Source organism: Canis lupus, chromosome 25 (genome assembly GCF_003254725.2).
Source record: "Canis lupus dingo isolate Sandy chromosome 25, ASM325472v2, whole genome shotgun sequence".
Lineage (NCBI taxonomy): Eukaryota > Metazoa > Chordata > Mammalia > Carnivora > Canidae > Canis > Canis lupus.
In genome coordinates, this window is record NC_064267.1 from 46,792,119 (window position 1) to 46,817,503 (window position 25,385).

General features: G+C 50.8%; 1 protein-coding gene across 19 annotated transcripts in view; it reads left to right on the top strand.

Moving 5' to 3' along the window:
- Positions 1–25,385, top strand: part of AGAP1 (ArfGAP with GTPase domain, ankyrin repeat and PH domain 1) — a 533,006-nt gene that overhangs the window by 162,585 nt on the left and 345,036 nt on the right. For 15 of the 19 annotated variants that reach the window (XR_007405993.1, XM_025463529.3, XM_049101379.1 and 12 more), the window contains exons 2-4: positions 17,328–17,386; positions 23,873–23,960; positions 24,670–24,681. Coding sequence is in view for 18 of the 19 variants with exons in the window: in XM_025463529.3 (XP_025319314.1) it covers positions 17,328–17,386; positions 23,873–23,960; positions 24,670–24,681 (159 nt within the window). In the remaining variant the exon portion in view is untranslated. The remainder of the gene's footprint in view (positions 1–17,327; positions 17,387–23,872; positions 23,961–24,669; positions 24,682–25,385) is intronic. The other 4 variants (XM_025463531.3, XM_025463534.3, XM_025463539.3 and 1 more) reach the window with 1 other exon arrangement.

Consider the following 25,385-nt stretch of genomic DNA (forward strand, 5'->3'; position numbering starts at 1 on the left):
TGCCCCCTCACCCGCCCCCCCACCCGCAGGGATGAAGCACTTACCACACTTGGGGCCAGGGGCTGATGAGCTCCAGGGAGCTGGAGGAAGGGGGGGGATGCAAAAGTAAATTTCCTAGTACACCTAAACTGCAGCATGTTAGGAAACTTCAAAGACTTGAACACCATCATGATAGCTAGTTGCAAGGTAGACCAAATTACCAAAACCATAAAGCTTTGTTCGGAGGTTGTAAATCAGTGAAACAGAATGACTTCAGACACCAGATATGCGCATCTACCCCAGGGGCTTTGTATCCTAAGCCAAACACTGAGGGGGGCCTCCTTGGCAGGCTCCATGGGAACAGCCCTGCATGGCCAGTGACCATCATGGGTAGGTGTAGACGCCTCTGGGTAGGTTCCCCTCACCCCCACCCCTGCGCCTCTAGCCTCTCCCCAGATCTGAGCTTGCTGTCCACCTTCCCTCTGCTCCGTCAGCTAGACACCTGGCCTCCTGTTGCGTCTGGTCCCTCAGTGCCCACCCCAACCCGCCCCAGTGGTGCTGAGAGGGCTGCTCTTCTCCTCTACTCCTCTCCTGTCTGCTTTCCTTCTTCCATACCTCCACCACTGGGTCTGCAGGAGTGGGAGGGGCCTTCCAACCTGTCCTCTGCAGCCCGGTCTTGCACATCAGGCAAAACGTGTGACTTATGTCACCTTTTCAGCCTAAAGCCACCAGCTGACTTCCACTGCCAACACGATAATATCTGACCTCTCCAACAACGTGATGTCAAGGCATGCTTCATCCCGTTCCCTTCCGTCCCCCTCCTGAGTGGGGCCTGCCCCTCTTCCTCTGTGTGCCAGCGTGTAGATGCCCAGCGCTTCGGAGAAGCCTTTCTGCTGGCCCTCCCCGAGCCAGCCTCCCCCCAGACAAGAGCTCTTGTGCTCCTGCCTAGCATGCTCATGGTCTGTCTTCACACTTCTCTTTGTGAGCTTGTTGGTCATCTACTCTAGACTGATGCTTCCCGAGGGTAGCATCAGGTTGGAGTTGGTCATGAGTGTCTCCGTAATTCATGGCATGGGGCCTGGCTGCAGGAAGCCTGGGTGAATGAGTGAGTCAGTGAGTGAGCAGTAGTACGTGCTGTGGGCGGCTACGTCAGGAAACTGGCCGGGTGCCGTGAACGGGGGAAGTGCTGTTACCTGTGTTCCCTGTGTCAGACTCAGCGCCTCCCTGGGTCTGGCTCTGTGGGCTGAGAATCTTCGTGGTGGGAGCTCTGTGTATGTTCTGCAGCATTTCCCATTGGGTACAGCCGTTGTGGGAGGTCAGCTCCTCCAGAAGCCAGCTCTGCAGGGAGAGCAGCATGCAGGGCATTTCCTGAGGCCTGCTCTTGGGAGGAGGGTGGCTTTGGGCTGCAGTGCAGCCACCAGAGGGGTTTAGATACCCTGAGGAGGTCGGCAAAGTCTGACTGGACTGGGACAATTCTCAGTGTCCCAAGTTAGGTGAGGGGGCCGGGCCTTCATACCCATGACTGATCTGTGTGCCTTTCAGGGGTCACATCCTTGGGCTGCCCCACTCTTCACTCCCAGGGCAGTCACTGGAGGAGTCTCAGCCACCAGCACTCCACAGCCAGGCACTGAGGGCAGAGGGAAGGATAGAGCCCCACCCATGTGGTCGTGCAAAAATAATCCTGAAAACTCCTTATAACCTCCTTAGAAGTAGTACTTAGAGCCAGTCCTACCAAGTTGAGAATTGATCTTAGCCTTTTTTTTTTTTTAAAGACTTTATTTATTTGAGAAGGAGATCAAGTGAGCAAGAGAGAGAGCACATGAGCTGGGGGCGGGGCAGAGGCGGAGGGAGAAGCAGGCTCCTCGCTGAGCAGGGAGCCCAATGCGGGACTTGATCCCAGGACCCCAGGATCATGACTGGTCCAGAGGCAGACACTTCAACGACTGAGCGACCCGGGTGCCCCTGAATTAGCTTTTTTTTTTTTTTTTTTTTTTTTTTAATTCTTGCATTGAACATCTGTCTACTAGAAATATTTTTGGTTTGTCTGCAGTAGGAGCAGGTCCTATGTGTTGCTCCCTAGCAGGCGGTAATTGATGGCTTTCCCATTTGGAAAATACAGCAGTTTGAATGTCTCCTAATTTTGTAAAATATATCGAACATTTCATAAAAGGTGAAAGAGATCGCTATTTGATATTGGAAGGGAGTATAGGTAACTGTCCATTTAGCTTTAAGGTTTAGTAGCATAAAGAATAATGAAGACAAGGATTAGGAAGCCTGCTTCTGTACACCTGCTTGGTTCCTGGTGTGGTCAGACAGCGGACACTCCTCAGACTTAGGCCACGTTACTAGACGTGGGTCGGCACCAGGAAGCGTGGGGACTCCGGTTCCTTCTTCCCAAATCTGGCTGGCTTTACCTGCACGGTGTTCACAGGGATGCCCAGCAGAGCCTCCTGGTGCAGCATGTTTGCTGAAGCGACCGCGAGCTGTACCAGGTGGGCAGAGAATGCTGATTGCGGGGGAGGGAGAGGGTGGCCAAGCAGCGGCCCAGAGCTGGGGAACAGATACATCACAAGAGCTCATGTCTCTTATTTTACTATTAAATGGACTTTGCAAATTCATGACCAGGTTGGGATCTCTGACCTTCATAGTCTGAGGAGTGAGCATCACAGAACTGGTGGGGACCTTCTCCCGTGTTTCCTTCTTAATCATGCTCTGTGATGCCCGGACGGTGAGGCTGACCTTTAAAGCCTCCATGGTTTGCCTCTTTGATCACCAGGAGGATGAGGCGTCTGACACTATAGTTCTTAGACGCAGAACAAAGGCGCTACTCCGGAGAAAGTATTACTGCCTTTTCGTATTACAGAAATAATATGTGCCCTCAGCAGAGAAAACAGGACCCAAATCACTGAAAGAGATAAAATCCCCCTGCGTCCGCCCCTCGGAGAAGCCTCTGCTGTATGATCGGTTGGATAGAACTCCAGACAACCTTTGCAGCTGTTGGTATGCTGTCCATCTAACTAAATACCTGGTGTACATCCCTGGGCTCAGCTGACGTGTCCTGTAATGCAGTCTTTATGTTCAGTGTATTCTGTATTCTATTTAATTTGTTGTGGGACTTTCTCATGCATGGCCAGGCTTTGTGCCGGGCATAGTAGCTTGTGGGGTGAGGCGTGCCCCTGCGCCCCCAGGCCATGACAGCAGCGACTGCTGAGCGGAGCAGGGCGCCCAGGGTCAGGTGCAGCGTGGACACTGTGCTGGGGGATAGAGGGGAGAGGTGGTACCAGGAGACCATCTACGCGCACAGGACCGTGAGAGCACCAGGCCCGAGGAACAAAGCAGATGAGCAGGGTGGCGACTGTCCTTCCCAGGGGGCTTCACGAGCAGGCTGAGGTGGACACTCGGAGGTGCCACATGGCATCGTCAGGCTGAGGTGCTGATGATGCCCATGACCGTCACCAGCCCATCTGCGTGGACTTCATGGTCACGTCCCTTTCTGTGTGATTCTTCTGTGCTGAGAACAGAGGAGGGTTGAGAAGGAGCAGGCCTGGGGGGCCAGGCCTGGCAGTCCCACAATGGGCGCTCCCCTGACCTGGAGGACGGTGAGGTTGGCACCCTTGTTTGCTTTTCCAGTTCTTGCCCGCCACCTGCACTGACCCCAGATGTCAGTGACAGAGGGGGACCCCGGTCACATGGGGTCCTGGAGTGCTCAGTGGGCATTTAAGTATGACAGTGGAGGTGACCCTGGCGTCTGTCCTCTGTGGCTGCCAGCATAGTCCTAGATGTGAGGCCTCAAGCGAGCCCACGGAGAGGGAGACGGATCCGTGATGTTGGCCGGCACAGCAGACCACTGCCAGGACCATGATTAGATTTGCCGGGCATCACGAGCTAATGGGCAGTATCTTAATCATGTAAGGCAGCCACAGAATTGGTTGTGGCACCGTGAAATCACTGCCCATTTCCTGTCCCTGGGCTGCAGATTTATTCTGTGTGGGGAGGAATCATTCAGGCTAATCCCAAGATGAGCCCTGTCCCCCCACCGCCCCGCCCAAAAGAACTACCCCTTTTGCTCCAGTTTGTTTTGACTTGCTTTTATCGACATTAGGTTGAGGGTTATGTTAGTGGAAGGCCCTGACGAGGCCGTGGGAAAGATCCGGGTCCTCTGAAGCCTCCCTGGGGGTCAGTGTGGGTCCACTTTGGTGAGAGGCGCTCGTGGCTGTGTGGGTAGAAGGCTGTTCCTGCAAGAGAAGAGCCCAGGATGTGAGATCCAGAAGGCCCCTGACGACGAGATTGAGGCCCAAAGAACCGAGATGACTTGCCCCAAATCGCCAGGCTGTTGGGTGAAGAGCGTAGGTCTGAAGCAAGCGTCCCCACCTTCCAGCGAACCTGTCCCCCGAAGCTCCTGGAGAAGCGGCTGACCCGACGGACTCCTCGCAGCCCCAGAGGGAGTGATGTTTCTTGGCGGTGGTGACAGAGTGGACTCTGTGCCTTCTCTCTCCGTGGGGCCCAGGGACCCCGCCAGGGCTCCCGGGAACAGGTGAATTCTGATCGCTCGACCTCTGTCCTCTTCCGGATTCATTGTTCTCTAAGATCAAGCCATCCCTCATCAGAAACATCAGTTGCACCATGAATTTAAAAATGCACACTGGCCATGTACATACATTTCTTCATGGAATTCAGACTGCCTGGCCGGGTCCGCTCCAGCTCAGGACTGACACATCCTGTATACGAATTGCACACCTTGGGGCTTGTTCTCCTCGATTTTCTTCAGATTTGATTTAACCAGGGGAAACTGCCTATTTCAGCTTCGTCTTCACCTCCACAAGTACAGTGGGTGTTGCCTGCCTCTGGCATCTAAGCCGCGCGGTAGAAATTCCCCCTTAATCCTTGGGTCCACGCAAAGCTCCGTAAGAGAAGCAGTTGTAAACCATCTCAGAAAAGCGGCTGTGAATTTAACCTGCCGATGCTGTTTTCCCTCGTAATTTCTGATTGCTGCCTTTTTATCACATGCCCTTGTTTCAACATCTGCCTTTTCAAGGATCCTGCAGTTTGATTTGAGGTGTTAAAATGTTTTCAAGTATCCTTAAAAAAAGTCTTTTCACAGTTTTAAGTCTTGTAGAAGCTGACTGGTCTGAGAGACAAGGTTCTGCTGCTTCTTAGAAGTGCCAGGAGCCACCGGCAGGAGACCCAGTGTCCTTGGCCAGGACGCCTGGCGTGGTGGCCGTGGGGCCGTGGCCCGGGTGTTGCTAGGGATCACTGTGTCGGGACACTTCCTACAGAAGCCCTGTGCAGTGGATGCCATTACTCTTTCTTAACTGTTCATCTCACCAGCCCTACATTTAAAGTTCTTGTTAACATCACAGGAGCTGGTCACCGAAGCCCGGCCACCGGTCCTCCTGAAGTATGGTCTGTGCTAAGATCCTGGGGTAGCAGAGCTCCCCTGGTGGCAGGGAGGGGCTGGAGGGAGATCTCCCCTGTGGCAGGTGGGGGCCATGCAGTGGGTGTTGGTGGCCTGGACCACTGCGGGCATCTGACGGGCTGTGACCCCTGGCTTGTGTGGGAAGGAAGGAGAGGAGCCTGGTGAGGCGAGGTGTCCTGAGATCCCCACCCTTAGAGTGCGGCTCTCCTTGCTCAATAGTCTTTACTGCCTGGGAGTGGGACAGGCTGCGTCTGACTGGTTTGGGGCCCAGGACCCGGGAGACCTGCAGACACGGGCAGTGTCTTTGGTTTGGGCTTGTCTTGGTGTAGAAAGCCTGAAGTAGAAGGTAAGGTTTGGGGTGGCAGCAGTTGGTTTAGCTGGGGAGATTGGCCTGGCTTTTTGTAACATTTCTGCTTGCCACCCTGATAGATATTGGAAGTTGGATGTATTTTTTTTTCCCTGAAGTTTTTGTGACCCCCTTTGAATTCCCACTGGTTATGTGGGATTCCCCAAACACTTGGTTGAGTCTCTCTCTGTTTCTAAAACCTCTGGAGCATTTTGTGGCCAGAATTTACTCTGCATTGCTGTGAACTAGGCTCCGGAAAGTGAACAGCCACGCCCAGGTTGCATTCTGCTACCCTAAGGGTTAGCGTAATTCAAAACCCAACTTTGGAAACCGTTGTTGATCGATGGCGTTTTCACGGCCTGGAAGGTGTGCCGTCCTTCCTGCGCAGGCGAGGTAGCAGACAAGGCCTCGTCGGACTGTGTGTCCTGCAGCTGACTGGCTCCCACTGATGGTGTCTAAACTCGCCCCTCGCTGTCGGGGTTTGGGAGTTAAAACTAGGAGGGAGACCCTGCTGAAGTAAGCAGACAGCAGGGTGTGATGTTTTGCCACAAGTGCCAAGGGAGCCGCAGCAGGTGTTTCTGGGGCCCGTGTGTGGGCAGTTCTTGGGACCCCAGCATTGAGACACCATTTAGGGACAGACCTTGTGTTCTGTGTCTTAGGTTGACACGGGCTGGGATGTAGGGTTATCCTGCTTGGGGACCCAAAGCTGCCCCAGAAAGACATCTGCTGGCACGACAGGCAGCAGCACCCTGGTTTCTGTAACAGTGAATTTGGGGATCTGATGGAGTCCGGGTATGGGCTGTGGGATTGTCAAGTTCTTGTTTGGATAAACTGTCGGAAGCAGGAGACACAGGTGTTCAGAGGCCTGGAGCTGCACAGAAGAGCCCTTCCCGGCTGGCTCTCCTGTCCTCCTTGAGGCTCTGGGTGGGCATCTGACTTCTTCCTCTCCTTTCTCACGCCCAGGTCCTCACACCCTCTCCTTCTCTCACCCTCAGACACCAGTCTTCCGAGCTGTTCCTTCCCCGCCAGCCATGGCAGAGGTGTTCTCTGGGCTTGGGAACAGGGTGTGCCATGAAGCACTCAGGGACGCTGTTGAGGACGGTGCAGGGAAGGGAGTCCTCATCCTCTGGAGGCTTAAAACCTTGCAAGTTCCCCAGAGTTCATCTGGGTGGCAGCAGTTTTGCCTTGGGGGCTCCTTAGAGGAGAAAAGAAAGGGTCCCACTAACGGCCAGTAATTCCCCCAAAGGGTTTTGGGTCACACCAGGGCTCGTGGGGGGAGATGCCTGGGGTGGCATTGCTGGTGTGAGCCTGGTGGTGAGATTGGGGCATCTTGGTGGCCCTGCTTGTCACCCTGCACTGGGCACAGCTTATGAATGGAGGTGGGGTGGGTGGGGTGGGGTGGGGGGGAGCTTTTTTGTCTGTGGATCTTTGAGGCCACTGAAAAGCAACCTGAACTTTCAAGGAACCTGAACATGAATCTGGTATCCCAACGGTCTATGCTTTATTCCATTTATTATAGAGATTCAAAGATTTCCAAATAAGAAATTAAATCCTACTCTGGCAAATGGTGCCAGTGAGCTTCTGTTAAGTCCTCCTTTTTGCGAGTCATCAGCGAATTAACCAGTTTGTGGCATGGCTCTTTCCTGCTGCATTGAAATGGGTTTCTTTATTTTATTAAGGACATGAACTTCCTTTCTCAGCACAGAAATGATGCCGCCGTGGGAGCCAGGGTCTCCAGCAGTGCTCTTCCTCCGTGTAGATGTGTTTGCTTTTTTCCTGTTGTTTCGATTTATGTTTTGGGATTACACATGCTTTAAAGTAAAAGTAAAGGCTCCTTCATTTTTCTGTTGCTAAAAAGAATATTTTTTTTAAAGTCCTTGTGAAATTTAAGATTTTTTAAATTTTTTTTAAAGATTTTATTTTATTTTATTTTTTTTTAATTATTTATTTATTTATTTATGATAGAGAGAGAGAGAGAGAGGCACAGACACAGGCAGAGGGAGAAGCAGGCTCCATGCACCGGGAGCCCGATGTGGGATTCGATCCCGGGTCTCCAGAATTGCGCCCTGGGCCAAAGGCAGGCGCCAAACCGCTGCGCCACCCAGGGATCCCAGATTTTATTTATTTATTCATGAGAGACACAGAGAAAGAGAGAGAAAGAGGCAGAGACACAGAGGGAGAAAGAAGCAGGCTCCATGTGGGGAGCCCGACATGGGACTCGATTCCGGGTCTCCAGGATCAGGTCCTGGGCTGAAGGCGGCACTAAACCGCTGAGCCAAATTTAAGGTTTTTAAATGGGCATCTCAATCCCTGAGATAATGCATTGTTTTAAAAATCTCACCTGCAATGTCAGGTTCCTTTTTTTTTTTTTTTTTTTTAAACCCTGTGTATAATTTCACGAGTTTTGCTTGGAACCTGTATTTGTGATCACTGGAGCCAAATGGGATCAGGATCAGGAGGGGAGGGGAGGAGAGACCATAAAGTTCTAATTGTGGCCGCATGCTGTGCTTCCGGTTGATAATTTGGAAGCAGAAATCAGAGTCCGTAGCTCTGCTGGGGATTGAGCCCACCAGCCAGAGGATGGCGAGTTTAATGCAGTGAGAGATGAGAGCGTGAGATGATTGCTGGTGAGCCTCTAGCTGCAAGCTCTCAGCTCCGAGGAGGGCTCAGGGCAAGAAGAGGAACCGGAGCCTAAGTGGAGGCCGGGTTGGCCTCCCCGGTCCTTGGGTAGCTAGAGTCTCACGGGCTGGGGAGGTGGGGTTCCGGCAGGTGGAGCTTTATTGCGGTTCAGGTCCCTTGGAAGAGCTCTTGGGTTAGCCTATTTGTCCTCTTGCTCTGTTCCTGTGATTGGAGGGATTTTCAGGATTTCAGAATTCTGCAGCACTTCTGATCTGTATTAGTAATCACACCGTGTGGGTATGATTTTTGCCTGTGCGGTCTTATGTGCCTGCCATAGGTAGAACCATATGAAGCTGCCAGTTTTCAACCACCTTTGATCTGTAAAACAGCAGTTAACACCTGATTCAACATAATGTAAATTGGACTGGGATTGAAACCAACTGATGGTATCTTTTAGCCGGTTTTCTTCAGTTGAGACTTAGGATGCTTTTTGCACCATGGTAGCTGTGGTGTGCTTGCTGGACCGGTGCTTTCTTAGCCACATGTCATATCAGTCCCCCCTGTGGCTGGACAGGAGTGTGTGTCCACCCTAGTGGCTGTGGGACCCCAGGAACAGGGCACCGAAGCCTTGTTCGTTATCACCCCCTCCAAGGCAGCAGGAGGGTTTCCACTGTGGGTGGTCAGGCCCTTCACTGGGCACAGGCTCCATCATGGCTTCAGGTCCTCGTGGAATCCGTAGGAGGGAAATGCTTGCATTTTACTGAGGAGGGAACAAGGGTCAGACTCAGGAAGTCGTCACCCAAGCTCAAGGCCACCCCAGCCAGGACTTCAGGCTCCGAGGCTCTGGCACTGAGTTCCCTCTGCCGTGAGCCCTGAACATCAGGGTGGTGGGCCAGGTGGGAGAAACAGGGCTCCCGTCCCCTGCAGTTAGAATTTTACATTTGCAGCATCCACTTAGCAAATTTTATAAAGCTGAATAACTAGGTCAAGAACTCCTGTGGGGAGCTTGTTGGAAATGCAGATTCTGAAGTTCTTTCTAAATTGAAGTATATTGGGGGGTGGCTCAGTCAGTTAAGTATCTGCCCGGCTCAGGTCATGATCCCAGCGTCCTGGGATCGAGTCCCATGTCGGGCTCCCTGCGCAGCAGGGAATCTGCTTCTCTCTCTGCCCCTCCCTCTTCTTGTGTTGTCTCTGTCAGATAAAATTGTAAAAGAAAAAGTCTTTGTATTTCTGTTTTATTCATTTAACAAAACGATCAGGAATAGCATGCTACCAAACACTCTGCTGTGGCGCTGAGATAACCCTGGATCCAGCGGCTCCCTGCTCCCTGCTCAGTGGGGAGCCTGCTTCTCCCTCTCCCTCTGCCTGCTGCTCCCTCTGCTGTGTGCTTGCTCTTTCTGTCGAATAAATAAATAAAATCTGAAAGTGTATTGGTGGCACACAATGTTACCTTACCTTCAGGTGTACAACGTAGTGCTTGGTCAAGTCTGCACCTTGCTCAGTGCTCCAGGACCCGTGTGGTCCCATCTGTCCCCATACAACGTTATTACAGCATTATTGGCTTTATTCCCGTGGCTTGTGTACTTTATAGCTGGAAGGTTGTACTGCTTTGTCCCCTTCAGTGCTTTCACCCATCCCCACTGCCGTCCCCTCCAGCAACAACCAATTTGTTCTCTGTATTTATGATTCTTGTTTCTGTTTTTTTTTTTTTTAGATTCCGCATGTAAGTGCAATTATATGGTATTTGTGTCTCACTGATCTTTCTTTTAGCATAATATTTTCAGATCCACCCTATGTTGCAAATGGCAATATCTCATTCTTTTTTATGATGATTAGTCTCCATTTCTTTATCCATTCACCTGCCTACGGCCAGTTGGGCCACGTCCCTGTCTTGGCTCTTGTAAATAATGCTGCAGTAACCATAGGGGTACATGGACCCTTTTGAATTAGTGTTTTCGTTTTTCTTCGGGGGAAAACACCCAGTAGTGGAATCACTGGATCATATGGCATTTTTATTTTTAATCTTTCGAGGAACCTTCATAGGGTTCCCCCCAGGGGCTGCACCAGTCTGCATTCCCTCCGGCGGTGCACGAGGGTTCCTTTTGCTCCACATCCTCAACAACTGGTACTTCTTGTCAAGATCCTGAGGTTCTTGTTAGGATGAGCCTGGGCTGATGAGCCTGAGGCAGAGTGGGGTGAGGAGGAGGTCTGAGCAACAGTAAAGAGAGAGGGATTTAAAATCTGCCACTGCTGACCTTGGCACTGCAGCGGGAGCAGCGAGGACCTGCCCACAGGCTGCCCTGGTGGCTCCTGAGCCTGGGCCCAGAGCATGCTCGATCACAGAACACGAGCACAACACCATCTTTTGTTTTCTCTATGGGCTTCATTTCCTGTGTATGCACAGGGTTGTTATTACTCGTTAAGTAGACAGTGGTAAAGTCACATGTACTCTGGGCAATTTTCTTCTTCTTCTTTTTTTTTTTTTTTTTTATTACTGGAATCATTTGTCTCCAAATTAGTTGTGATGGGGAAATTGCATTGTTTGCCTGGATGGCAACGAAATTTAATTGTCTTTTGTAAAGAAGATGTGTGCTTTTCCTCCTAACGCCTGTGCTTCTGAGAATTCTCTCCCACTGGTGTTAGGGGCAAGAGGAAATCCGTGTCGGTGGGAGGGGTGGGGGCTGGAGGGCCAGGAGAAAATAAAATGCCTCCCGTTTTTAGCTGTAGCCTCCCCCCACCTGATATGCTAATAATATCATGCTTAATTATTTTTTTAATTAATTAATTAATTAATTTATTTATGATAGGGAGAGAGGGGGGCAGAGACACAGGCAGAGGGAGAAGCAGGCTCCATGCCGGGAGCCCGACACGGGACTCGATCCCAGGACCCCAGGATTGCACCCTGGGCCAAAGGCAGGCACCAAACCATTGAGCCACCCCAGGATCCCGCTTAATTATTTTCATTGAGATTTACTGCTATGCCAGTAGATTTGCGTGTTTATTCTTACAAAGCATGCTCATTTTCAGCTCGAAGTGGGTCGCCCCACAGCTTGATGCTTTTCTCTGAGGTCAAAACCTAACTGGTTGGTCCAGGCTCAGCAGAAACGGGACATGAGGAAGAGGTGCTTGCACTGCTGGCTCTTACCCCAGCGTTCCTGGTTCCTGCTAGAACCAGAGGGCTAATGTGGGCTGTGGCCATCTTCATGCGTGCCCTGCATTTAAATGAACTCGGGGATGTCGGAGGAAAAATGCTGAAGGACAAGGTGTAATTTTTAGCAGGTTTGCAAAATTCTTTCAGTTTCAAGACTTGAATTTTCGCTTTTTTTTTTTTTTTTTTAAGATTTTATTTATTTACTCATGAGAGACACAGGGAGAGAGAGAGAGAGGCAGAGACACAGGCAGAGGGAGAAGCAGGCTCCATGCAGGGAGCCCGACGTGGGACTGGATCCTGGGTCCCCAGGATCACGCCCTGGGCCAAAGGGGGCGATAAACTGCTGAGCCCCCTGGGCTGCCCGAATTTTCGCCTTTAATACATCAAGTTCAAGTCAAGAGCGTGGAAGAGTCGGTGCTGCGACACAATACGACAGCACAAAGATAAAACCGGGTTTTCTAAAGTCTAATACGGAGTTCCTGTGCCCATGTGCTCTCGGGCCCTTTCTTCGCGTGTGTTCCTACCATTAGGAGTTAGATGATCAGTCATGAGCCCTGACGGGCAGCACGGAGCTGACGAAGCAGTCGGGACCAGGCAGGCGCCCCCACCCGCCCACCTGTGCCCCGTTGTGCTCCTGCTCCTGCTCTTCAGCGTACAGGGGGGGTTGCCAAAAAGGGACATCTCTGACTTTCAAGTTGGAGCGTATATTTTGTGTATCCTATAATGAGGGCCTTAAATTTCCTGGTTACATTTGTGGTTCGCATGTGAGTATTTTGAGGGCAAACCCAGAGCCGAGTTCCTCAATTAGTGTTAGGAGCAAGCAGAGAACGAAGCGATGAGTAGTCCGCTCGAGTTTCAAGAGCAGCCAGGCAAGGGAAACGATCTGTTCTACTTGGAATAAAAATAAAAGTAAACAACTGGATAGCTTTGGTTTGGGTTTTGGTTTTTGTCTTGTTTCTTCCTGTGGGTCCCTGGCCCAGATGCTTATAGGTCCATTCTCCTACCTGTCGGCATCAGTGGGTATTTGTATCCCTTGGGGTCCAGAGTCTTGTCTCTAATGTGTGACTGGAGGTGGCCTGGAAGGTTCTGGAAAAACAGCCTTCCTGCCCCTTCGCTTTTTTTCATGCTTTCTTAGAAAAGCAGCTTGTACTGTGGGGAGAGGAGCTTCTCTCTGAAATAAGCCTTGAGTTTTCTGTGGCTGTGTCTCTTAAAAGAATAAGGACGGACTTTGGGATGTCTGGGGGCAAGCGCTGAAGATGCGTTCCCGAGACCCGCCGAGGGCCCTGGTCTGTGTGTGTCCTCTGGGGGGTCCGGTCTGTTTCCGAGCCGAGCGGGCTGCGTGCCGTCGTGCTGTAATACGGGGGTGTAGTCAGGCCAGTATTGGGGCCGGGAGTGCAGGGCAGCTCAGAATCGGAGGCTCGTTTCTCTGACGTGTGGACGGAAGCTCTTGCTTACATTTTCAAGCAGAGCTGGACTTGGACCTTAGCCTGCGGATCTGCAGACTCAAGGGCAGACCCTGCGCCCCAGGAGGAGGAAGCCAGATTGACACAGGTGCAGGGGCACCTTTGGCCTCTGCACGCTTTCCTTGGAGGAGGGGGCTTTCTCCTCGGTGTTTGTATAATCCCCACATTCTTCCCCACCAACGGCAGTGCAGGGTCAGAGCTAGGAAGTCGAGTCCTGCTCACCCCTCAGAAGGTCGAGCAGGAGTGTAGGGGGTGCTGAGTAGAGCTGACCACAGCACACTGGCACTGGGAGCCTCCGCCCCTGTTACGGCACCGAGTGGATCCTCTTGGTGAGGCATCTGCTGGAAGTAAGTGGAGGTGATTGCACTTGGCAGGAACCCGGGCAGCAGCAGGACCAGCGGTCTTCATGCTGCAGCCCTGAAGCCGCTCTCCACAGACGTGCACTGTGTAGACGGGCTGACCGCTCAGGAGTGCGGGACACCCAAACGGGATAAAACACTGTGGCATAAATACGCTCGCGTCTCCATCTCCTCCCCCTACATGGAATGCAATCCGGGCACGGGCCCACCTACTTTTATTTCATAGCATATTTAACCAGACTATTAAAACTGACGAAAGTTGATTGTAAGAAATACAGGCAAGCCAAAAAATAAAAAAGCCTGCTAAAGACAGCCCTGAATTGACCACGCAGGTATTTTGAATCCGCACCCTTCTTGTGAGCGCTAATGCTCCTGACCTTTGGAAGTTCGGTTGTGGGAGCGCCGCCCTGGGCCTGGTAGTGACTGTGCTTGCACCTGTGTTTGCAGAGCACTTGGACATTCTGAGGGTTCTTGGACTTTGTATTTTCTTGCGCAGGGTTAAGTTTGGAAGGAACTGTGCTGGCGCCCATGTCGCGTCATTTAGAGCTACCTCGAGCGCTGAAGCAGTAACTCAGGTGCGTCTGGCCTCTGGACCCAGACCCCTCTGGCAGCGGGGATTTGCTGTGTTTTCCCTCAACTTTACATATTGTGTTACTGATTCAATCGCACAGTGAGGGCTAAGAATTTTAACTTCTATTAATAATACTATTTCCCCCTGATATTGAGTAACTGTGGCTTCCTGCCTCTGCATGTGACCACCCCCTGCGTCCTCAGGGCCCCAGCCCCGGGAATCCGCGTTAACCATCCCCGGGAGGGCTGTGTCCTCCGCCTGCCTCCCGACTTCTGCCCCATACAACCTGATAGTTTGGGTTTTTTACTCCTGAAAAAGTTCTTACTACTTCACAGTCATCTTGGAACTCATCTTGGGGTTCTTGGAGATTTTCTTAATATCCTGATTTAAATTTAAGTAAGGTCATTCGAATTGTTGCCTTGTTAATGGTAAGAAGTGATTGCATGTCTCCCTTTCCTCGACTGCGTGTGGATTACCCTCTGCACCAGGCGGCTGGGGCTGCACCCCCACAGGGACAGCGGCCCAGGGGCCCCAGTGTTGCTGACAGCCTAAGAGCAGTCAGTGGTGACCGCCGTGTTTTTTTTTTTTTTTTTAAGATTTTATTTATTTATTCATGATAGTCACAGAGAGAGAGAGAGAGAGAGAGAGAGAGAGAGAGGCAGAGACACAGGCAGAGGGAGAAGCAGGCTCCATGCAGGGAGCCCGACGTGGGATTCGATCCCGGGTCTCCAGGATCGCGCCCTGGGCCAAAGGCAGGCGCCAAACCGCTGCGCCACCCAGGGATCCCTGCCGTGTTTTATTTTAAAATCAAGTTTCGTAGCATTGAAGACAGTGCATGAGAATGCATTTATTCCCTCCCTCCCTCGTCTCTCTCTCTTCCTCTCTCTCTCTCTGTCTCTCCCTCCCTTCCTTTTCTTCTTTTTTTTCTTTTTCTTTTTCTTTTATTTCTTTTTCTTTTCCTTTTCCTTTTCCTTTCTCTTTCTTTCTTTTCTTTCTTTCTTCCTTTCTTTCCTTTCCTTCCTTTCCTTTCTTTCCTTTCTTTCTCTTATTTGAGAGCAAGAGGGGGGGAGAGGTAGAATTTCAAGCGGACCCCATCTCAGGGCTCGATCCCAGGACCCAGAGATCATGACCTGAGCTGAAGGTAGATGCTTCACCTCCAGTGCACTTTCTTTTTCTTTTTTTAAAAGCTTTATTTATTTATTTATGATAGACATAAAGAGAGAGAGGCAGAGACACAGGAGGAGGGAGAAGCAGGCTCCATGCAGGGAGCCCGACGTGGGACTCGATCCCAGGTCTCCAGGATCACGCCCTGGGCCAAAGGCAGGCGCCAAACCGCTGAGCCACCCAGGGATCCCTGAGAATGTGCTTTCTTAATACTATTTTATCCAAGCAAGGGAGTTGAGTGGGCTACAGAATGCTCTCTTCTGAAAATGAGATACATCTTCTGTGACTTGATATCAGCTGACTTGCGAACACACATCCATGTGTGCACGCTTGTGCACAGACACAGGCACATACTCCCAGGCGTTGGCCCCCAAAGCACCTTCATTCTGCGAGTGGTGCTGCCCTTGGGAACTTAGTAGGAAATAGGGCAGCTGGCCTGGCCTGGGGCTGCTCGCCCTGAGGTGGGTCCGCTCGCCCGGGTCGGGGCCGCGGCCTCCGGCCCTCAGAGTTCCCAACGGAAGGATCAAGACGCATCCTGGGATGTCCATCTTTCCAGATCTGTGGTTATTTTTCATTGCGCCTTGTCTGAGGCAGCATTAGGTTCTGACCAGTGATGAAAGTTTTTAAAATAGTTTTCCTTTTTAATGGAAGATGAGTTTTTTGTTTTTCTTTTTGTCGTCAGTGAAGCATTTATTTTATTAATCTCTTGCCACGAACACAAACATGGCATCAGAGTGGGGATGTATTTGCAAGCAAAGAGGCGCCACCTGTGTGTTCCAGCATCTCTACAGCCCTGTGTGTGCTCGCTTCACGGGGGAGCAGAAGCTGCTCTCGCCTTTGCTTTCGCGAATGTCTTGCCTCCTGAGTTCTGGTGATGCACCTCTGCCCACCCTCTCTGCCTGCTGGCCAGCCACCCGGGTCCCCCAGAGTCTCGCGTCTCTGATGTGGGACACCAGTCCCTTTATCAGTTTGGAGGTGACTGGACATGCCTGCTCCAGCCGCTGAAGGCCACCTGTCTTCTCCCAATCCACAGAGTCCTCTGTGATGGGCTGTGCCATGTCTGGTGTGTCTTTGCAGGGCTGGCAGGGTCTGATTTGTTGGGGGGCTGCCTACTTCCTTTTTTGTCTCCGTGGATCGTGTTCGCCTGGCTTCCCTTCAGACACGTTTCTTATCCTTCTGTGTAGGAACCCCCAACAGAACTGCCAGGACTATGCCCTTTGCTTCCATTCCAGCAGCTGTGATATTCAAATATCATGTATTTATTTGAAAACGATGGCATGCCTTGACTTTTAGGTATTTTGTTAATCACTTTACTTCTTCTTGGACATACATAGAGTGGTGATAGTTCTGAATTTGTGGAAAATAAATAGGGAACCCCATTTGGAATAATGGTGTTCGCCCTCGACTGGTTGTGGTGGGAACAGCTGCCACCTCTTTGGGAGCTCAGCTCCATCGTACGTGCGCAGTATGGGCGGTGTTTTGGGGTCTCACTGATAAGGGGTGAGCGAGAGGCATGGGGAGGCAGGTCATTGAGTCATCTGTATTGGGTGAGCCCACCTGACCCATACCCGTGAGGTGAGGGGCAGAGGGGGCCGGCCAGGGGAGGCCACCCTGAGTCTGCTGGCCAGAATGGGGCTGGGCTCTGCAGAAGGCCTCACGGTGGCTGGGAACCCCCTGTCTTTTTGATGTCTTAGAGTCTTGACTGGATCTTTAACGTATCATATGTTTGTGAGTATTGGAACCCACCCCACAAAGTCTTCTAAACCACAAATGGCTGTTGTATTTTGAACACTTGGATTTTTAAAATTCAGTCATTCTCCCCATGGCAGCATTGGTGGGGTTTCAGACGAGACCATCTTAGTGAAAAACTGAAAGACCGGAAGTTGATTGGCGGCTAGAGGGTCAGTTGCTGGAAAGCCAGGGGCCTCCTTGATCTTCCCGCTTGCGAGTGAAGCAGCATCATGAGGGTCGTAACTGCCCCCTGGACAGCGTGGGCCTGTGGGGCTCAGGCAGGGACGTTTAAAGGGGGAAAAGCTGAGTTCTGGAGGCCCCTTGGGGTTGTTGGACGAGCTGTACATCATGGGTTAGGAGACAGACACAGACTTGGGATAGGGACGGGGTGGGAGTAGTGTGAGGAGGTGGGCATCCACCATCCTCAATGTTTTTCTAGTTTGGGAAAGGGCTGGCACATGGGGGCATTTTGACTCTGCACTGAAGTGAGTTGTGGAATCTAACCTCGCTTTACCTCTTATTTTACAGATGCCTTTGTGAATAGCCAGGAATGGACGTTAAGTCGATCTGTCCCGGAGCTCAAAGTGGTGAGTGGTTTTTCTGGCCTCCATGGTTGTGGTTCCTCGGCTGCAGGAAGCAGGACTCTGTATAAGGTGTCATGAGGCTGGTGAGCACGCCCAGGCCTGCGTACCCCGGGGGCCTGGCTGTCCCTGGGGCCCACACGTGGGGCATACTCCTGGGTGTATCCCTGGGAAAGGCCAAGTGTCGCTGACAGGTTGGGACTGGGAGCCCTGAGTGGGCCTGGGACAGCCGGCGGCAGCCAGCCTGCCAGAGCGGCCCTGTGCATGCAAGGCAGGGTCCATCCGCCATTCTCTCTGTTGGGGCTGCAGATGTATATGTGTGTGTGTGTACGTGTATGTGAGAGAGAGAGACAGAGTCCTGCACAGGTGCACAGATGTGGCCCACTTTATCCTTTGCCAGGATGTCATGGAAGGTTTCTGTGATGAGTGGTCAAACTTTGGAATTCATCATTTAAAAAATGTGACTGGTCATTTACTGTGTTACAAAGTAATAACATAAAAGATTTTATTTTTAATTAAAAACTTCAAATATTCTTTCATCCAGATTATTTAAAGCTTTAAATTGCTCTACATAAAAAGGACTTCTCTTGCAACCACACCTCCACTACATGTTCCCCACCTTAGGGTAGAAGGAAGGGACTAGTATGAGTTTTAAATAATCCTATTCTTTGTCATGATGTAAGTGGCATTTGAGAGAAATATGTGTGTGTGTGTGTGTGTGTGTATTTACAGGCACGTGTATGTGTACATGTTTATATGCACGATTTGTTTATATGTGTGCATATATGCATATTTGGACATTTGCTGGGGGCATATATATGCATATGTGTGCATATGTATTTGTATGCATGTATATAGTTGTGCTATATATTATGTACGTATGTATACTTATGCGTAAATGTGTATATTTGACACGTGTACATGTGAATTTGTGTGTGGCATGTGTGCATATATATGTACGTGAATGTATGTGCACCTGTATATGCATTTATATGCATAAATGGATGTGTATTTGTGGTACACACATATCTGTGTATAGATGCATATACATGTGCATATTTGTGTGCTGTGCATGCATACACTTGTATATATGTATATGTATGGTGTATATACGTGTATGGTGTATATATACACATTTATGTGTATGTGTGTATATATTTGTGTGTGGCGTGTGTTTATATATGCGTGTGTGTATGTGTATAAATATATGCACATATGCATATATTTGTGTATGTATATATTCATGTGTGGATATATACATATATATGCGCATATGTGTGTATACTTGGGCATGCGTATGTATACTTGTGTGTCACGCCTGCGTGTATACACATGTACATTTATGTGCATATATGTGTATACATATACATTTAGGTGTGTATGTGATTGTGTATATATATATACATTTATGTGTATATGTGTATATATATTTGTGCATGTATTTATATGTATGCATGTGTCGGTGTATATGTACATTTGTGGCGTGTGTGTATGGTATATACACTTATATGCGTATACATATATATATTTCCATACACGTGTGGTATGTATGCATGTGTCTACATATGTGCATTTATGTGCATGTGCATTTATGTGTGTGCTGTGTGTATGCACATATAAATGTATGTGTGTGTATATATACAGTCACATACACTTGCATGTATACTCGTGTGTGATGTGTGTATGCATGCATGTGTGTATACCTATATACATTTATGTGTATATGTGTCGTATGCTTGGATTTGGTGCATATGTCTGTATAAACGTTTATATGTGTATATGTGTATGTACACGTGTGTGGCATGTGTATGTATATCTGTGTAGGTATGTACACATTTGTGTATGTGGTATGTGTGTATCTGCATATGCGTGCATGTGTGTATACTTGTGTATGGTGTGTGCAAATGTATATTTGTATGTGGTGTGTGTGTGCACGCACATGTATACGTATATATGTTTATATGCACATGTGTGTATACTTGTGTGAACTCCAGTGGTGGGTCCTGACCATACAATGCCTGCAGACAGGCCCTCGTTGTTCTGTGCCACCAGTGACATGTGGCTTGGACACAGGCCTGCCTGGTTCTCCCTGGCCCCTCACGTATACTGGTGTGTATACGGTCTTTCTCCCGAGATCCATGTTGCTGTTGGCAGCACCAGCCTGTCTGCCAGGGACCCCACCCGAGAGGCCCTTGGACACTCACTAGCCCCAACCTCAGTGGTGCTTTGTGGATGACCTGGGGCAGGGGCAGGACCCTTCAGCTTTCTCGCTTCTGAGATGAGGAGATGGAGCCATACGGAACGTCCATACTTTGAAGAGAGTGTATATGACTTTTGTCACCAGGAAAAACATGTTTTTAAACATAAGGAAGAAAGGATGACGTGGGAAGACACACTGAGGTCTGCAGGTGGTCTGCAGGCCTCTGGTCCCAGCTGACATGCCCATCCCTCTGCCTTCGCTGGGCGTCCTCGTCAGGGCCCACCTCCTCCTCATTTCTCCTCGCCCTTCCCGCCAGAGCTTGACCTTTCCCTGCAGCCTTGCTGGCAGCTCCCTTTCCTCTTGGGAGACACAGAGTCTGTTGATCCCACGGCCCTTCCTGAAGCCAGGGTTCTGCAAGACTGGCCTTGAGACAGCCACCTCTTTCTCTCTCGTGTTTTGTAACCGCTGTACCTGGCACAGGATTGATGCCATAGGGCGGACACCTTCAGGAAGTGCCTGTTGAATGAATGCTACAGAGTTGGCAATAATGTTATGGGGAGCTTTTCTGGAAGATTTGCCAGTTGCAGATAGAGCCTCAAGTTCATAAAACAGCCACAGTGCCTTTCCGTTCTGCAGTCGGAGCAAACAAAATGGGAATGGTGTTGTGATGAGGACACGGACCGTGCTGTCAAGTGCTTGTTCTGCACGGGGCGTGTTGTCAGTGCATCACACAAGCACCTCCCGTTCGCCAGCCCACTGCCCTTGAACCACGTCCTGTTGTTACCCCCCTATTTCAAGAGGAGGAATTGCCCTCAGCGTCCTGACAACTCCCAAGAGCCTCAGTGTTAGCAAGTGGTGGAGCCGGGATTTGAACCTGTGCTTAGTGCTTCTGCATCAACACTGCCCGCTGAGCTTCATGCACGGATGGGACCCTCCTGTCTTGCTGCCCAGGGCGCTAGCTGCTGGCGCCACTTGGCCGCTGGGCTCTTGAAGTGTGGCCAGTGTGACTGAGGAGCTGATTTTAAAATTCTCATTTAAATTTAATTAAGTGAAATTGAACGAGCCACCCGAGGCTAGGGGCTCCCTTCTGACCGTGTTACAGTCTGTGATCGCTGAGTATCGAACCCTCTGGTTTAGACCCGAGTTTGATAGTTTGTCGAGGGTTCTGCTAGAGCCCACGTGTTCATACCAGCCTGTGGTAGAGGCTGCACACTCCTAAAAACTGGTTTTCTGCTGGCATTTCAAAAGCGTGTAATTCCCTGGAGTGAACGCTCAGAGGTGTAGGAGGTGATTACATCAAGAGCCACCGTGGATTCGTGTTCCCAAAACGTGACCGTCTTGAGGTTTGCACAAATGTGCTGAAGGGTTGGCCGCGTCCCGTGGATGAGGAAATGTGGTTCTGCATCCGTGCACAGGAAGTTGTGTGTGTCCTGCCCCTGAGCTGCGCGTGGATGGACAGATCCCGGCCGACACCGGCTCTGCTCGGCTCTGGTCACGGCGCCCTCCCGCCGGGAAGGGCCGGCGGCTCCTCACTGGCCGCCCCAGCGGGTCCCCCCTCTGTCCCTCTGCAGAAAGCGCCCCTTTGTTCAGAGGCAGCCTGTGTGTCCATTGTTCGACACGACACCCCCCAAGGCAGGTGGCCCCTTAGGTCAGCGCCTTCGGAATCCCTGACTCTCTTCGACAAACACAGCAAGTAAATGACATAATCGCGAGCCTCAAATGGACTCTTTATGTAATATCTTGCAATAAATCTTCTGGAATCTGTCAGAGGAAAAATGTCAGCGTTTGCTTTCTTTTCAGGGGTGGTGGTACCATGCCTTATGTTTTCTGAAGTCGTGTTGTGGTCAGATAATCAGTGACCAGTTGCTTTCGGGCCCAGACGCCGCTGGCTGTACCTGGGTGGTGCTCGGTGCTTGTCGCCGGGCAGAGAGTAGATCCAGCCTCGACAGCCCGCCTGTAGGGGGAGCGTCAGCAACTGGTCACAGCCTGTCTGTTGTGGGTTTTCATGGAGTTCCCAGCGGGGATTTTCACTGACAGCCTGACTTCTTTTCAGCACACTGCACGTGCAGCAGGTAAGTGGTGAGGTGCGGGATGACATCAATGTGAAGGCAGAGGGCACTCTTTGCCCCCGTGGGACGTGGGGACCTGACCGTTCGTGGCCTTACCAGAGGGCGCAGGGCCTGTGGCTCGGTGACAGTGACAGCCCCTGGCCACCTGACGTATGACATAGGTGAGGCTGTGGGCACTCTTCCAAACGCCTCCCCCGGCTCCCACGAGTCTCACCACGGAGCCTGTAGACCACGGCCGGGCTGGCTCCATTCTCTCCCTGACACCCAGTAGCAGTTGTGGATCCCAGTGGAGCTTCACAGCCTCGAGAGCGTTTCCCCCTTGTTTTATTCCTTCGTGCCCCCAGCTCTTAGGTTCTACGCATTTCCAATTAGCATAAGACCCGTGGGGTGCGAATATGAGGAGGTCTGTGAGATGCCCGTTCAGATGTAGTGCGGGCCTTCCCCCGCCTCCCCAGGCCTGATTGATTATCTCCTCCTGGAGGCTGAGCTCCTTCTCTGCAGAGCATTGGCGTGTGAGGAAAGGTACTGCCACAGACACAAAGCACAGACTGAGCGTGTTCGATTCGGAGCATTTTCCTCCTCAGGAAAGAGAAAACTCTAATCTTAATTAAAAATTTAATTCTGTGGCATACTGGTTTGGATTTTCTCAGCATGAAGCTGACAAACAGCAGGTGCCCTTGAGCAAAAGAATAATTAATAGGTAGAAATTCTCAGATTATAGAGGCCCCAGGTAAAAAGAAGACATGAGTCACCTCGAGAGGGGAAACATCTTTATTTAGGATCTGCCCACGTCGCCTGGCATTGTGCCGCAGCAGCGGAGCCTCTCTCTGTTTGTACGCGTGCTGGACCATTCACTTGTTGGCTCCTTTATGCAGCCGGTGCTGGTGGGAGTCCGCCCAGGCTGGGGGTGACGCTGGCACCCACAGACAAGGTGACCCAGACCCTGCCCTTTAGGAATCATCAGCATCGCCAGTCAGACCTGTGCAGCGATGCTGGTAAAATAAAGGTCACGAGACAGCGGGATGAGGAGGGCACGAGGAGGGCCCCAAGGAGAGGTGTCCAGTTGAGGCTGGCATTTAGGAAGGCTTCTCAGAGGAGGTGCCACCTGAACACTTGCTGACCAGTGAGCAGGAATAGTATTTCAGGAGGTGGTTGATGAGGAGAAGGGTGCAAGTGTCTGGAGACAGGCCAGGATGAGGCAGTTTCTAGGATCTCCCTGGTGTTGGAGGGTGAAGAGGGGAGCCTGTAGGCAGAGACCAGCTAAGGTCTGTCCCCTCACCCTGTGATCCAGTAGACAGCAGGCCTGCCCCAGCGTGACGGGGAAGGTGCCCATGAGTGCAGGGGCTCCGTCGCTGGGAGGGGTGGCCATCTGGGGTGGCTTCCATGTTTCTGGGTTGAGAGGCTGGTTGGGGTATTGGAGGATGAGATTGGGGATCAGTAGCTTCCTGGGGGTAGAACAGGCACAGCGGGGGCATGAAAGTGGAGGATCTAGAAGAAACCAGGAGATCTGGAAGGAGCCCACGAGGGCAGAGAGTCTGAGGAAGGCTCATCTCGTCTACAGCTTCTGGTGATGGGCTGGGTCAGGAGTGAGACAAAGGCTAGTGCTTCTAGAAATGAAGTCCCTGCTGACCTCTGGGGCAGCATCCCTGTAGCTCTAGGATCAGCACTTGAGACTAAGTGTGGGGACCGGGACCGGGAGGGAGCAAGCCTGGCCCTGAGCCTGGCCCCGGTGGGAAAGGGGAGGCGGGCTCTCGTGGGAGGAGACCCGCGTCCAGAGACAGGGCTCCTGTTTTGTATTTCTTAAAGAATTCATTTCAACATGCTCTAATGCAGAGAGGAAAGTTCTGGTGGGAAAGGAAAAGATCAGAATACGGAGAGGGGGGTTTTTGCTGGGCAGCTTGCAGGGAAGGGAGAGGGAGTGAGGTCCCCCAGTGCGGGCGCAGGCGAGGGCATGGAGGAAGGCCGCCGCTGGTGCGTGCCCAAACCGTGTGGGCGCTCTTCGAGCCCGCGGGGCCCATGAGAGCGGGAGGTGGAAATTGAGCGCTTGGGGACCCCCTTTGACTTCAGGAGGAGGGTTTAATGAGCCGGGCTCAGGGCCTTCCCCCCGATGCCGGGTGATGATCGTGCTTGCACTTAACGGCACATGTTAACCTCTCTCCGTTTGCAGATCGACGACTCGTGTGATGTAATGATACTGAACGGTCATCCGGTTCTTTGTTTCAGGGAATCGTGGGTAACTTGGCCAGTGGCAAGTCGGCTCTGGTACACCGGTATCTGACCGGCACGTACGTCCAGGAGGAGTCTCCCGAAGGTATGCTGTCTGGCAGGCTGTCTCGAGCTCGAGAGTATTGAGTTTATTAAATTTTTTCTGTAGCGTATTCTAAATCACGACCGTGATGCAGCACATTTCAAGAAAAAGAGTAAACTATCAAAAAGCAGTAAAAATCCTTAGGTATGTTGTTTCTCCCATAGTATTTGTAGCTAACTGATTATGTTTACTTTGGCATTTGGAACAGTAGAGCAGAGCCTTGAAATGCTGTTGAGTTTATTTCTTATCTAATAGCCCTGGCGTTTCAAATGTCAATGCAGTGTCATCCCCTTTAAATATTGCTCGGACAATTCTCTGATCTGGATATCGAGTTTACCTGTAACTTGTACCTGCTGCTACCCGGTCATAGATCGGAGCCTCTTAGGAGACCACCACCATATGTTTGAGTATGTTTCCCCCATATATTGTATTATAAACATTTAAGAATCATTTTGCATGAGAGTAAGAGATTTCTTTTGCCATTAGGCTTTTGCTTCTTCAGTTAACATACTCATGTTTTATTTTTTGCTTTAAATAAAATTATGGTAAACGTCAGGAAGCCATGCAGTCCCTGTGTCTTTAATCAACATAGAGTTCACAGGCGGCTTTCTGAATTAATATTTTCTCTCCGTATAACCTTTTAAAAATCCAACTCTGAGACACTGAATTTCTGGTTCCTTCTTTTTCTTACTGGCTGTTCCATTCTTTGCAGATATGGATGCAGGTAATTATACATTTTCTTCATGGCAGCGCTTGTCTTGTTTGAAGAGAGAGGACAGGCACAACTTCGCACTGTAGTGTTTCTTTCCCTCCTCGTTTTGTGTGCCATCTGATTTGTTTCATTTTATCCTTTTATTTAAGTTAAACATTTCACCCTGTTTTGTCCCTTAGATGTCTTCTTAGCAGTAGTCTTGAGTAGCTTCTCATGTTCCCTGTAACACCTGTTCTAGTACTTAACTCTCGTCCTGGAGACCGTGTAACCATTCAGAAGAGTACGGAAGGCTGGCGTTCTGGGGCTCTGCCGTCCTTTTGCAGAATTTTTTTGCAACCCTACCATCCAAGCCTCGCGGTGGTCACATCAGGGAAAGGCCCGCTTTTTCGTTGTCCACGCGGAGATGAGGGTAGAGAGGTCAGACGCGGAGGCTTCTAGCTGGGAATCCAAGAGAAGCAGTGCGGCCATCCAGTGGAGGATGTATGCAGGTGGCTAGGAAGTGGCACGATCTGGAGAGGGACGGGGAGAGAAGGTTCCAGGTCCTTCTGACTTCCTCCCTGGGATTTATGCTTGGGCTGTGCTGGCGTTGCATTTGTTGCTTTGGTGTCTGAGCATGGATTTTAGCCATAGTCGTTTTGATTCCACCCCAAGAGTCGGAGCTTTTTCCTTGGGCTTTCTGCTTTGTTGCGGTCACATGTTACATAGGATGATGACCC